Source organism: Myxine glutinosa, chromosome 11 (genome assembly GCF_964187855.1).
Source record: "Myxine glutinosa chromosome 11, kmMyxGlut1.1, whole genome shotgun sequence".
Classification (NCBI taxonomy): domain Eukaryota; kingdom Metazoa; phylum Chordata; class Myxini; order Myxiniformes; family Myxinidae; genus Myxine; species Myxine glutinosa.
The window spans coordinates 78,071,976-78,087,922 of record NC_136271.1 but is presented as its reverse complement, the minus strand read 5'-3'; the positions used below and the strand labels follow the sequence as shown (position 1 = coordinate 78,087,922).

Sequence of the window (15,947 nt, the reverse complement as noted above, 5' to 3'; positions counted from 1 at the left end):
ATAGCTCCAAGAGTCTTGTGACTGTGATGTCCATCAAGGAGAATGATTTGCGGGTTGTCCAGGGAGGCGTTTGTGAAATTAGCAAAGTGGCGGAGCCAAAGTATGAACAAGTCTGAATCTGTCCAGCCATTTGAACTTGCGTACCCAACAGATTGTGGCGGAGCATCTTTCATGAGGGTGTCCACCATTCGCTTACGGGGGGAAATATACATTGGAGGTAGGAAGACACCAGCTGCACTGCAGGCACACACAAGTGTCACCAGAACTCCTCGCTCACCACTTGTGACCTTGCCGACCTGTCGAGCACCTTTTGTGGCCATGACTTTCCCGGGCTTTTGAACAGTTGTCAGCCCTGTCTCATTCATGTTCCACACTCTTGAAGGGGTGTAGTCTTCAGCTGTCAAACACTCCTTGAAGTGGTCAAAGAAACCCTGGACCCTGGGTTTATTGAAGCCCACAACACGCGCTATGCTGGTTGCTTGAGGCTGCCTGAGGGTGAGGTCGTGACGGGAGAGAAAGTTCTGGACCCAGTCCTTTCCTGCCATCCGGGACTCTCTGTTGAAAGGGTGGCTAATTTGAGCCTTCTCCGCAACATCAAACGCTAGACGCTGCATGTCCCGCATCCTCAGACCGTACAGTCGCCTCTGCATCTCCGTTACATGTGCTTTCAGCTGCGCGTCGATCTCAGGAGGAAGGGCGTTCTTATATCTCCCAAAATTCAGCACACCAGGTGCTGCTACTTGCTGGTCTCTGTGCCTTCGTAGGGTACGTGCCGGAACACCAAAGTCCTTGCGGGCACGAATGAGTGGAAGTCCCTCGCTCACTGCTGTCAAGGCTGCAGACAAGTTGCTTTGGCCATAATTGCCCCTCTCTGTCTTCCTTTTGTATGTTCTCACCATCATGTATCTGTTGACAAGTGTTTAAAAATGATTCAGTCTCTAAATCATAATTTCTTTTATTCATAACTTAGCGGAATATATTCAAATGATAGTCACTTTTACTAGCATAGCAGAGAGAGAGAGAGAGAGAGAGAGAGAGAGAGAGAGAGAGAGAGAGAGAGAGAGAGAGAGAGAGAGAGAGAGAGAGAGAGAGAGAGAGAGAGAGAGAGAGAGAGAGAGAGAGAGAGAGAGAGAGAGACAGAGAGAGAGACAGAAAGAGAGAGAGAGAGAAAGAGAAAGAGAGAGAGAGAGAGACAGACAGACAGACAGACATGCAGTACTCTAGCATTTCAAGTCAAGTCGGTATTACATTCAGTGGAATGAGGGGCACATTAGGCGTCTTGCCCCAACATCCCAGTGGGCGTTTGACCCCCAATCTGTTACAAATCTTATCTTTGGAAATCTGACTTAAAGCAAGGGAGGCAACTAGTTTAGTCTGGCATCAACAGATAGCTAACAGATCCCTATAACAAGAAAAAGTAGAGACGTTCTGTTTCTTCTGCTATTTAGATGATGGTACTGAACAAATGAAGTATGAAATTTACAACAAACAGGACGAAAACAAAGAAAAACATCTGAGAAACGTACCGCTTTCTCTGCCTGTGTCGCCGTCGTGGCGGGAAAGGATGTTTGCGGAAGGAAGCTCGCAAGGCATCATAGGGCTCGTTGCATCACGTGGTTTAGTATATATTGTGGGTAGGCGTTTGACCCCCTACTGGGCCTCTTGCCCCACCCTACCCTATGTGGCGAGGAGCTCAGGTGTGCCAAGGAAGGACTTCACACGACGGAGGATGCCCAGTCGGCGACTGGCTTTGGAGGCCAGCTTGGAAATGTGGTTTTCCCAAGAAAGATCATGGCAGATAGTGAGACCCAAAAGCTTGAGCGACAGAACTTCTTGGAGGGGATTGTTGAGAAAGTAGATGGGAGGGTTTTCCAGTCGGTCCTTTCGGAGAGACATTTCTTGCAATCTTGCAATCATATTCTTGCAATCTCTAATCTCAATCCACACAGAATCCTGTACCGGTACATTAAGTCCATCCTGAATGTCATGTCGTTCTCTCCATACAAAACTGTCTTTCATCCAGATTGCCACATCTTCATTTTTCTCTTTCCTATCACATCTATAAACTGTAGCATCTAATTCCAGTCTTACATTTTGATTTCTTACTAAACCACGTCTCACTTTCAGCAACTATGATGTACAATTCACCATGCAACGTAGATTTAAGCTCTTTCCGTTCTTATAGCTCAGCTCAAGCTCCTGCCATTCTAATAAAACACCTTCAACATTTCCCTTCCATTAACCAACCATACCCTGCTACCCAGACCTCCGACCCTCCAACCATGAGGATTCAGGTTGCATGTTGGAGGGATGTGGGAGGAGTAGTAGGAGATGCACGTTCTCTGTGTAAATGTTTATCGTATTGTGCCGCTTGTGGTGAGGGTCATAATTAAATCCAGTATACCAATTCTCTAAAGCCTGGTGTTGGCTTAGCGGTTAGGGCCTGGTGTTGGCTTAGCGGTTAGGGCCTGGTGTTGGCTTAGCGGTTAGGGTGCCGGCTTGGGATCCTAGGATCCTGCGTTCGAATTGCGGTCGATCGTTGAATTAACACCAGGGGGGTTGACTCAGCCTGTCATCCTTCCGAAGTCGGCAAATTGAGTACCAGTTCACTGGCAATTCCCTGTGTGTCGGAAGAGGCGACTCGAGGCGATGCCAGGAAGGGCATCCGGCTGTAAAACATTGCTACAAAAAGGGGACCAGGGTGCCCGAAAAAAGGCCAACTCCTGCTCTGTGGGGAAAAATGGCCTCTAAAGGTGGTTCATACCGATTCTCTACATGAAAACCATAAACATTGTAGAAGTGGGGAAACTATTATATGATAATATCATACTGTTTGTGTGCTTGATTTACTTCATCGCTCTCCTGAACAACTGGAAAGAATGAGTTGTAAACTGGTGGTTGCACTCAGGTGAACATGGGAATCTTTTCGACGGTAAAAAGATATCATACTCTCGGAAGTGGAAGCATTGATGGATGATCATTGATGGATGAAGGTTTTGGATGATGGATGGCCCTTCACATGCGTGCCATAGGGAGCACAGGTTCTGCCGAGGGAGCACAATCCTAGTAGGGAGCACAGTCGCCACTCCGATGCAGGATAATTGAATATGGCTCACCTTATTCAAGAGCTGCTACTCGTTTTCCTGACTTTGCAAGGATTGCAGGATTAGTCAACTCACCTGGTGTTATCGTGGCATGGTGTGGGCTTGGACTCAGGACCTTAAGATCTCAGGCCACATACCTCACCCGTTAAGCCTTTAACAACAGACTTTAACAGGACGGATTTAGGAGGTAAAAAATCATTCAGTCTTGGGGGTTTATTTGTTGATACGCTTCGGGTTTTTGTTGTTGGCATTATCATCTGACGCTGTTGTGCCTCATAGTCAGGGTGGAAGTTTAGGTTTATTAATGTTGTAATGAGATCAATGTTGATGTGGATGTGGCCTTTCAAAGATGAAATTACTGACATATTTTGGTGTGTATTTCAAATCTGATATTCTTTTAATTCCTCTTTTTAAATTTAATTCCTTTTATTTCACTCTTTCATTCCTCTTTTCTCCCGCCTCTGGAACAAAGTCCCTCACTCTCTTCAATCCCTTCCCGTGCCTCCTCTCCCCAAGCCCTCTCCCTCCCACAGATCTCCCGATGTCCCTGCTCTCAAATGTTGTACTTGTGTGCTTCCCTCTCTCTCCCCATTTTGTCTCCGGCTCCCTTTATCTTATGTTTTATGTGTCCGTTTTTTTTTTTTTGTGATTAATGTTATCTCTTACACGAGCCTTTATCTTGTATACAAAAAAAACAAAAAAACATGTGAAAACACTTTTTTTTCCAGATGAAAATCAACTTTGACGTGTTTGTATTTTTTGTATTTTTTTGTATTGCATTAACTTTGTATTTCTTTTGGAAACTTGGAGATTAAGTAACGATGCAACAGATGGCTCGTCAAAAGAAACGTAACAAAATGACCAAATTAACACACAATATATAGTTGGTTGAATGCGACAAAAAAAATTTTTCATCACAATATTTGACAGTTATGTAGTAAATAAATTAGTTTGCACACATGCAATGGACACTGATGTGGCAAGATGCCTCAGAACAGAACCACTCACAAGAAAATTCAACGCAGGAAGCCATTTGGCTCATCAAGCCTGCGCAATCCTGCCAATATCCGCGAGAAATTTAATACAAATTCGAAGAAGAAAACAGTTTTGAAAGTTGGGTTCCCGATCATAAATAAGCAAAGTCATAAATACAGGTAGATGTATGAACGACCGTTGTGCCGCGTTTATGTGATTGATTTACATCACGAGTTCTCTGTTGCACCTGATGCGTGCATCATACATCATGGTACTCGCTCAGTCCGTATTTCATGTTTTCATTTCAATCTAAATTAAGAATTGAAAGTTTTTTATTGTCCCATTGAACTTCCTCATGTGAAAATACTTTTGCACATCAAATGTGGGCCCAACGGTCCAACACGCATGCGCAGTCTAAGATCTCTGGTAATTTGGTGCTGCGTAGCAACTGTCAAACATTTTTGTATTGTAGAGAGACGCAAGAACTGTTATAATGCTAATCAGCAGAGGTATATATGGACAGGGGTATAATCAGATATAATCCCACAAATTCTAAACTCCTTTTTAATCCAAATAAAGAGGTGATGAGGTGACGGTGGAACACTGTCTCGAAGGACTGGACAGTAGAGCATGGAAGGATATAGTTGGGGAGTAAAGGTTTACAAATGTAAGAAAATGTGGATAAAGAAGCGGTGACCTTTGACTCATGGAGTGTACGCTCGTGTTGTATAGGATGGCGTGCAACTCACTGCCAGTGGGAAGTTCGACATCACCCCTGAAGGATTCCTGACAATCCATGACATTGGCCCGGCCGACCGAGGTCGCTATGAATGCATCGCGAGAAACCCCGTGGGCTATGCTTCTACCAGCATGCTGCTGACAGTCCAAGGTGGGAACGGAGCGCACCTTGCAACACCACGCACGGTGTGAGGCAGGCTCTGAATGCTTCATTGGAACAAATAGGCAAAAGCTGTTTAAACATTTAGTCTCAGCTTTGAGCGCTTTCTGAAAACAGTTTAACAAGGCTTAGCACATCGCTATTTTAAAAGCACTTTAACTGGAGGTGTGCTTCCTTTAGGAAGTGATCCCGATCATGAGTCAACATCTCTACGGCTAAAATTCTGCTTAACGTCACACACATGAGAATCCCCTTGTGTATGTTTATAATGAAGTCTCCATATATCAGTTCCTCAGGGAAACAGAAGTGGAGACAGCTTTGTTCAGTCATCCATTCAAGAGGCTATTTGGAGCGTGGACAGTGCAATAAATTCGACTCGCAGGGAGCTTTTCAACAGGTAATGTTTCACCTGTCATCCGTGGTTCATATTGCAATTCGGACATGATCGGACATAGCTCGAGGACTGTACAGGTGAAAGCCTCATTCCAGTGTGCACTTGCATTGTGCATGAACTTGAGCTAAGGTTAATGAACGGAATGGAAACCATTTTGGTTTTGCTCCAACCTGTGCGGTGCGTTCTCCAGCATGAAATGCAACTAAAAATGGTCGTTTGCACAAGTATGCTGACAAAAATACAAGACAGGGTTAAGCAATTGTTTCAGGTCTGTCTGTCTGTATTATCAGTTTATGATGGAGGAGCACATTCAAATTGAATGTTATATTTTGAACACAAATTGGAAGACAAGTTCGCAGTTTTACAGTACCCTCCCTCTGAATTCATTCTGATTGCACATGCAGAGCGAAGAGTGGGATAATATCTTTACTCTGTCTGCCTAACTTTGCCTGCCTGGAAGTTAAATAAAATAGAAAAACATTCCAAACAGGAAATATACTGTTTTTAAGGGCATTATAAAGGACACAAACAACAAGCAAGAAGCACTAATGTAACCTGTTGGATAGGGTGATGTAATAGACGCTGGGTAAAACGGCAGTAAAACCCAGAATTTATTTATTCATACGTCTTTAAACCTCTAAACCTTTATCTACATTGAATTATATACTTCAACACTCTAGAAGACAAATCACCTTGATAATACTTCCAAGAAACTCCAGTTTTGCATTACTTCGGCTGTGGGAATACAAGCTGTGGGAATAGCATGTCAGAGGGTGCAGCATCGTGGTGAAGAACAGCCCACCGATATGGCGATGCACGATGCCGATTGATTCTGGGGTTCTATAGTGATCAAGAAAGCCTCAATCTCCTAAATAAGTGTATCAGACTGTTTCAGTAGTGCTAAACTTCTGGATTTTTTTTTAAAACGATCTTTAAAATTGTAATTTTATTAAAATTGAAGTGTATACTTGAACCCTTTAGGGTATCGAGTTAGAGAACTTTCTAGTTATTTATGTTATGACATCTCATGTGATTCTAAAATCTGTTAATTTGGAGAACGAATAAGCCGACAAGAAAGACGGCGCGTAGAGCACGGTACTTGCGAAACCCCTGAAACAAATTTGATCTCAAAAATAATTTGTGGTTGAATTGAAAGACCAAACATGCAAATCCTCTTCAAATTTCATGACAAGCAGATGAAAATTGACAATTTGGTAAATTTGGCCTATGTTGACCTTTAGACCGCAGAAATAATTGGTGGTTGAATTGAAAGACCAAACATGCAAATCATCTTCAAATTTCATGACAAGCAGGTGAAAATTGACAATTTGGTAAATCTGACCTATATTGACCTTTAGACCTCAGAAATAATTTGTGGTTGAATTGAAAGACCAAACATGCAAATCATCTTCAAATTTCATGACAAGCAGATGAAAATTGACAATTTGGGAAATCTGGCCTATGTTGACCTTTCGACCTCAGAAATAATTGGTGGTTGAATTGAAAGACCAAACATACAAATCATCTTCAAATATCATGACAAGCAGATGAAAATTGACAATTTGGTAAATCTGGCCTATGTTGACCTTTAGACCTCAGAAATATTTGGTGGTTTAATTGAAAGACCAAACATGCAAATCATCTTCAAATTTCATGACAAGCAGATGAAAATTGACAATTTGGTAAATCTGGCCTATGTTGACCTTTAGACCTCAGAAATAATTGGTGGTTGAATTGAAAGACCAAACATGTAAATCATCTTCAAATATCATGACAAGCAGATGAAAATTGACAATTTGGTAAATCTGGCCTATCTTGACCTTTAAACCTCAGAAATAATTTGTGGTTGAATTGAAAGACCAAACATACAAATCCTCTTGAAATTTGATGACAAGCAGATGATAATTGACAATTTGGTAAATCTGGCCTATGTTGACCTTTAGACCTCAGAAATAATGTGTGGTTGAATTGAAAGACCAAACATGCAAATCATCTTCAAATTTCATGACAAGTAGATGAAAATTGACAATTTGGTAAATCTGGCCTATGTTGACCTTTAGACCTCAGAAATAATTTGTGGTTGAATTGAAAGACCAAACATACAAATCCTGTTGAAATTTGATGACAAGCAGATGATAATTGACAATTTGGTAAATCTGGCCTATGTTGACCTTTAGACCTCAGAAATAATGTGTGGTTAAATTGAAAGACCAAACATGCAAATCATCTTCAAATTTCATGACAAGCAGATGAAAATTGACAATTTGGTAAATCTGGCCTATCTTGACCTTTAAACCTCAGAAATAATTTGTGGTTGAATTGAAAGACCAAACATACAAATCCTCTTGAAATTTGATGACAAGCAGATGATAATTGACAATTTGGTAAATCTGGCCTATGTTGACCTTTAGACCTCAGAAATAATGTGTGGTTGAATTGAAAGACCAAACATGCAAATCATCTTCAAATTTCATGACAAGCAGATGAAAATTGACAATTTGGTAAATCTGGCCTATGTTGACCTTTAGTCCTCAGAAATAATTGGTGGTTGAATTCAGTGACCTGATATGCAAATCCTCTTCAAATTTCATGACAAGCAGATGAAAATTTACAATTTGGTAAATTTGGCCTATGTTGACCTTTAGACCGCAGAAATAATTGGTGGTTGAATTGAAAGACCAAACATGCAAATCATCTTCAATTTCATGACAAGCAGGTGAAAATTGACAATTTGGTAAATCTGACCTATATTGACCTTTAGACCTCAGAAATAATTTGTGGTTGAATTGAAAGACCAAACATGCAAATCATCTTCAAATTTCATGACAAGCAGATGAAAATTGACAATTTGGGAAATCTGGCCTATGTTGACCTTTCGACCTCAGAAATAATTGGTGGTTGAATTGAAAGACCAAACATACAAATCATCTTCAAATATCATGACAAGCAGATGAAAATTGACAATTTGGTAAATCTGGCCTATGTTGACCTTTAGACCTCAGAAATATTTGGTGGTTTAATTGAAAGACCAAACATGCAAATCATCTTCAAATTTCATGAGAAGCAGATGAAAATTGACAATTTGGTAAATCTGGCCTATGTTGACCTTTAGACCTCAGAAATAATTGGTGGTTGAATTGAAAGACCAAACATACAAATCATCTTCAAATTTCATGACAAGCAGATGAAAATTGACAATTTGGGAAATCTGGCCTATGTTGACCTTTCGACCTCAGAAATAATTGGTGGTTGAATTGAAAGACCAAACATACAAATCATCTTCAAATATCATGACAAGCAGATGAAAATTGACAATTTGGTAAATCTGGCCTATGTTGACCTTTAGACCTCAGAAATATTTGGTGGTTTAATTGAAAGACCAAACATGCAAATCATCTTCAAATTTCATGAGAAGCAGATGAAAATTGACAATTTGGTAAATCTGGCCTATGTTGACCTTTAGACCTCAGAAATAATTGGTGGTTGAATTCAGTGACCTGATATGCAAATCCTCTTCAAATTTCATGACAAGCAGATGAAAATTGACAATTTGGTAAATCTGGCCTATGTTGACCTTTAGACCTCAGAAATAATTGGTGGTTGAATTGAAAGACCAAACATGCAAATCATCTTCAAATATCATGACAAGCAGATGAAAATTGACAATTTGGTAAATCTGGCCTATGTTGACCTTTAGACCTCAGAAATATTTGGTGGTTGAATTGAAAGACCAAACATGTAAATCATCTTCAAATATCATGACAAGCAGATGAAAATTGACAATTTGGTAAATCTGGCCTATCTTGACCTTTAAACCTCAGAAATAATTTGTGGTTGAATTGAAAGACCAAACATACAAATCCTCTTGAAATTTGATGACAAGCAGATGAAAATTGACTATTTGGTAAATGTGGCCTATGTTGACCTTTAGACCTCAGAAATAATGTGTGGTTGAATTGAAAGACCAAACATACAAATCCTCTTGAAATTTGATGACAAGCAGATGATAATTGACAATTTGGTAAATCTGGCCTATCTTGACCTTTAAACCTCAGAAATAATTTGTGGTTGAATTGAAAGACCAAACATACAAATCCTCTTGAAATTTGATGACAAGCAGATGAAAATTGACAATTTGGTAAATGTGGCCTATGTTGTCCTTTAGTCCTCAGAAATAATTGGTGGTTGAATTCAGTGACCTGATATGCAAATCCTCTTCAAATTTCAAGTCAATCGGATGAAAATGGCATATTTTAGAAAGTTGACAAAACTGATGTCCTTCAGTCTATGTTGACCTTTTGACCTTAAAATTAATATGCTTCTTCTTTATGACAAACATTACCATTTGGTGAAGTTTCGTGAAGATCGGTTTAAAATTTTAATCGACGAAAAGACAATACCCGAGTAACTAATGGAATTGGGTCCATTTCAAAGGTTCACTTATAAGTTGTTGGGGGTTTGTTGAAAACTTCTGGAGGTCTTTATTGCAATACTGCACAGGTTGTTTAATGCAGAACGTTGAGTGTTTTGTCATCAGGCATTCCACCTGTAATTATCTTTCTCTGAAGAACATGCACAAAGCAATTAAGGTTGTCTTGGAGACTTGCAGTTGTTGCCGCACCTCATACACCCTTGACAGCACTGATTCTAACTCTCTGAGCTGTGCGAGACGCTCCATTACTGTGGAGTGGAAAACCAGGGCTCATCAGGGTTTCATTCTAGGACTGGGGCTATCACTTCATATTGAGTAGTCTGGCAACGTTGGCATGCCAGCTCCAATTGTTCACGATGGGAAGGTAGTGTTCAATTTGATTTTTTGTTCTTCATTGTGATAATGCAGTTTTTTGAGATTGACCAACATTGTGGTTTTGTGACGTGCGGATTGGATTTGATTTGATTAACGATTACAACTAGAGCGGCACTCGGTAGAGCGCGTACCTCCGCCAGGCGGAACAGTTTATGTTTTGGATCCGACTGGTAGGCCGGATCTGGATTCAGGTCTGCCCCAACATCAAATCGCTTGTTCTTGTCACCTAACCGACTGTTCTACCTAGTTTTGTCATAAGTCGTCCATAACTTTTGAAATATCGTGTTTTTGGCCCCATCTCTCAATGGTGAAGAATCACTTAAATTTTTAAAATCTCATAACCAAATGTGTATCTTCACCAAAATTGAATCAATTCTTCCCTGTCACACACACACTCAGCCTGTCTACCAAGTTTCATCTGAATCCGTCACCAACGTTTTGAGATATCCTGTTCACAAACAGATAGACACATGGGTGAAAAAAACCCCTCCAGCCATCTTCGGTGGTGGAGGTGAAAATGGGGTACTCTGTCAGCGATTCCATGAAAGGATGAATCTTGTGAAAATGCACAACTGATGCTCAACCACGCTGTAAAATAAAGCCATTTCTTAGGCTAAACAGTGATCAAAGAACAACAGGGATACTCCATTCTGTCTTTAATCGAGCTGACTTTTTTTTGGTAACAAAATCGAAATGTCTCGTTTCCTACTTTGAAATTAATTGATTAGCCCTTGTGATTTTCTAACTGTATCCTTTAATAAATACTTAGAGCACAATGTTTTATCATAACCTAACCATGCACAATTGTGTGTGTGTGTGTGTGTGTGTGTGTGTCTGTGTGTGTGTGTGGTGTGTGTGTGTGTTTGTGTGTGTGTGTGTGTGTGTGTGTGTGTGTGCATGTGTGTGTGTGTGCATATGTGTGTGTGTGCATATGTGTGTGTGCATATGTGTGTGTGTGTTTGTGTGTGTGTGTGTGTGTGTATGTGTGTTTGTGTGTGTGTGTGTGTGTGTGTGTGTGTGTGTGTGTGTGTGTGTGTGTGTGTGTGTGTGTGTAGACAGCCACGAACATCATCCGACCTCCTTGCGCTTTTCCGCTACCCCCGTGACCCTTTCACTGTGGGTCGGGCTAGAGCCGGAGAGATCTTTGAGAGGACCTTGCATCTCATCCAGCAGCATGTGCGCAGTGGCCTGAATGTAGACCTCAGTGGCTCAAGTATGCAGATTGCGGTGGGGTATGCTCCATTTAAAAAGGCTTGTAATTGTCACGGCTCCCTCTCCTTTTGTCATATCACTTCTTCTTTTCGCATGCAGCACAAGGATGTGGCATAACATCATCGGTTTATGACGCAGCTCTGTAGGTTAGGACAGGAATTTGGAAAGAGTGCCAGAGATAACTTGCCTAGTCTATGCAAAGGACACTGTGGGATCTTTAACTTCCACCAACTAATACCGGTAGATGCAACACCCAGTTTACCGTCCATCCGATTGACGGCACACACATTGATGAATCGCCCTTCCTGTGAAACACCGGGACGACAGTTTATAGCTGGGTCAGGATTCAAACCCAGGATAGACAGCTTAGAGGCGAGTGTGCATATCACTCCGCCATCCTCTTAACCATAATGGCACCAAGCTGGAGGTTTCCACTCAAATCCTATTTAAACTCATGGCTTGAGTTGTCACCCGACCTGACACCACGTCTCTCTATCCCACTGACATTCTCCATATTGCTGAATTACCAAAATATCTCAGTGAATGTTCTTATCAATCGCCATCAACTTGGACCTTATTTGGCTTCAGAGGATGTTTTGTGTTGGAGTTGCCAAATATAATTGGAATTGGACTTAATTTAATATGCTCATGTAAATGTAAAACATTTTATTTATGTTCATTTATGCCTTCACACTGGTATTAGATGATTATGATTACATGATGACATTGGCCTCTAGACTATGTGTCTGCCATTTTACTCGTCTCTACATTTGTTGTAACTGGTCTGTGGTGTGATGTGGGTGGGTTGTGGGAATGGGGTATTGTGATTGTGAAGGAGCTGAATACACGTTTACATTCATTGTAACATGATGTTGTGCGCTTGTCGGGATTCATGTCCATCCCATGTTGCAGGTTACCATTACAATGACTTGGTGTCGCCCTACTACCTGGAGGTCATCGCAAACCTGTCCGGCTGCACCACGCATCGGCCCATGCCCAACTGTTCCGACATGTGTTTCCACCAGCGCTACCGCACTCATGATGGCACATGCAACAATCTTGCTCATCCAATGCGTGGTTCTTCGCTCATTTCCTTTGAGCGCCTACTCAAACCCGTCTACGACAATGGCTTTACTGAGCCACGAGGCATGCGCCCTGAACGCCTTTATAACGGGCATCGGCTGCCAACGCCACGTCGTGTCTCCACACAGCTCATCGGCTCCGACGTGGTCACACCTGATAATAGGTACACGCATATGCTTATGCAGTGGGGCCAGTTTTTCGACCATGATATCGACCTCACGGTTCCAGCACTCAGCCAGGCAGGCTTTTCTGATGGTCGCCATTGCGATGAGTCCTGCTCCGACGAGCCACCGTGTTTTCCAATCACTATGCCACCTGGAGATCCTCGCCACCATCACCGAGGGAATGCTGCCTCCGCCCACTGCATGTTATTTGTCCGCTCAAGCCCTATTTGCGGAAGTGGTATGACATCTTTACTTATTAATTCAGTTTACCCTCGTGAACAGATAAACCAGCTAACAGCCTATCTCGATGCCTCCAATGTGTATGGAAGCACGGCCAGAGAAGCCGAATCGGTACGTGATCATGCCAGCCAGAGAGGCCTGCTGAAACGCGGAATCGTGCAGCGGACGGGAAAGTCCTTGTTACCCTTTGCCGAAGGTCCACCAACTGAATGCTTGCGAGACGAACGGGAGAGTCCCATTCCTTGCTTCTTAGCCGGTGACCAACGCTCTAACGAGCAGGTGGGTCTCACGGCTATGCACACACTGTGGCTTCGTGAGCACAACCGCATCGCCACGGCCCTCCTCCAGCTGAATTCGCACTGGGATGGAGATACTCTGTACCACGAAGCCCGAAAGATTGTCGGTGCTGAAATGCAGCACATCACATATTCCCATTGGCTTCCCAAGGTGCTCGGTGAAGAGGGAATGCGGAAAATGGGGCCATACGTGGGCTACGACCCAAGTGCTAACACTGGCATATACAACTCCTTTGCCACGGCTGCATTCCGTTTTGGGCACACACTCATCAATCCAATTTTGCAAAGGCTCAACAGCAGCTTTGAGACCATTGCTGAAGGGCACCTTCCTCTGCATAAGGCTTTTTTCTCCCCCTTCCGCATTGTCAACGAGGGGGGAATTGACCCAATACTGCGTGGAATGTTTGCTGCGAGCGGGAAGATGCGTCGACCTACACAGCTGCTCAACCACGAACTCACCGAACACCTTTTTCACATGGCACACACTGTTGCACTTGATCTTGCAGCCATTAACGTGCAGCGTGGCCGAGACCATGGAATCCCTCCATATAATGACTTCCGCCTCTTCTGCAACCTCAGCTCAGCCAGCAGCTTTGATGATCTCCGACGGGAGATTAGAAACCCAGAAGTGAGAGAGAGGCTTCGCAGGCAGGTTTAATGTAATCTTCTTTTAATTAATAACTTTCAAATTGGATGGTTTGGTATAGTGGTGTGCTCCGAAAATATTGGATTCCCTCGATTTGTAAATTTCATTCTAAACACCAGATTTTAAAAACATAGCTATTGATGACAAAGCATTTGAAATTTTGCCAGAAAAAATGTCTGGGGTTCGCAACAGTAAGGTGATGCTCGCATCGCTGGCAGACATCGCAAAATATCAAACATTTAAAGTATCGCCAGGGATTCAAACGGACACTTTGTTTCAGTACCTGGCCGGGTTTTTAGAGCAGGGAGTTTTATGATATAATAATGACATCATACAGAAAGCTGATGCAATTAAGGGGTGTTGCAAAATAAATGATACTTTTTTCCCCAAAGATGAAATGAAGTTTCAATCGGATGAAAATCCAACCAAAGGCTTTATTTCATTCAAAAATTAAAAACTCACGTTTAATACGCGTCAATATGTGCACCATTAGCTTCAGACACCATTTGAAGTCGACTTTTGAAAGATTTCAGCAAAGACACGAACATTAGTCGCAAATATGACGGCGACAACACGCAGGCAATGTGCGCGACACGTCATGATGACGCACGCGAAATTTGAATTAAAAAATCGCGGACATGTGGTCAATACAATCTGGGGGGGAAAAGTATCATTTATGTTGCAACATGTGGTCAATACAATCTGGGGGGGAAAAGTATCATTTATGTTGCAACATGTGGTCAATACAATCTGGGGGGGGAAAAGTATCATTTATGTTGCAACATGTGGTCAATACAATCTGGGGGGGAAAAGTATCATTTATGTTGCAACATGTGGTCAATACAATCTGGGGGGGGAAAAGTATCATTTATGTTGCAACATGTGGTCAATACAATCTGGGGGGGAAAAGTATCATTTATGTTGCAACATGTGGTCAATACAATCTGGGGGGGAAAAGTATCATTTATTTTGCAACATGTGGTCAATACAATCTGGGGGGAAAAGTATCATTTATTTTGCAACATGTGGTCAATACAATCTGGGGGGAAAAGTATCATTTATTTTGCAACATGTGGTCAATACAATCTGGGGGGAAAAAGTATCATTTATTTTGCAACATGTGGTCAATACCACTCTGGGGGGAAAAAAGTATCATTTATTTTGCAACATGTGGACAATACAATCTGGGGGGAAAAAGTATCATTTATTTTGCAACATGTGGACAATACAGTCTGGGGGGGGGGGGGAAAGTATCATTTATTTTGCAACATGTGGACAATTCAATCTGGGGAGAAAAAGTATCATTTATTTTGCAACATGTGGACAATACAGTCTGGGGGGGGGGAAGTATCATTTATTTTGCAACATGTGGACAATTCAATCTGGGGGGAAAAAGTATCATTTATTTTGCAACATGTGGACAATTCAATCTGGGGGGAAAAAGTATCATTTATTTTGCAACATGTGGACAATACAGTCTGGGGGGGGGAAAGTATCATTTATTTTGCAACATGTGGACAATTCAATCTGGGGAGAAAAAGTATCATTTATTTTGCAACATGTGGACAATACAATCTGGGGGGAAAAAGTATCATTTATTTTGCAACATGTGGACAATTCAATCTGGGGGGAAAAAGTATCATTTATTTTGCAACATGTGGACAATACAGTCTGGGGGGGGGAAAGTATCATTTATTTTGCAACATGTGGACAATTCAATCTGGGTGGAAAAAGTATCATTTATTTTGCAACATGTGGACAATACAGTCTGGGGGGGGGGAAAGTATCATTTATTTTGCAACATGTGGACAATACAGTCTGGGGGGGGAAAAGTATCATTTATTTTGCAACATGTGGTCTATACAATCTGGGGGGAAAAAGTATCATTTATTTTGCAACATGTGGTCAATACCACTCTGGGGGGGAAAAAAGTATCATTTATTTTGCAACATGTGGTCAATACAATCTGGGGGGAAAAAGTATCATTTATTTTGCAACATGTGGTCAATACAATCTGGGGGGAAAAAGTATCATTTATTTTGCCACATGTGGACAATACAATCTGGGGGGAAAAAGTATCATTTCTTTTGCAACATGTGGACAATACAATCTGGGGGGAAAAAGTATC

At 41.8% G+C, this 15,947-nt stretch overlaps 1 protein-coding gene across 1 annotated transcript in view; it reads left to right on the top strand.

Moving 5' to 3' along the window:
* PXDN (peroxidasin) overlaps positions 1 to 15,947 on the top strand; it is a gene marked incomplete in the record, with an annotated part of 235,630 nt that overhangs the window by 154,353 nt on the left and 65,330 nt on the right. Inside the window, 4 exon segments of the mRNA XM_078786805.1 lie at positions 4,812 to 4,968; positions 5,266 to 5,374; positions 11,234 to 11,391; positions 12,303 to 13,821. Coding sequence (XP_078642931.1) covers positions 4,812 to 4,968; positions 5,266 to 5,374; positions 11,234 to 11,391; positions 12,303 to 13,821 — 1,943 coding nt within the window.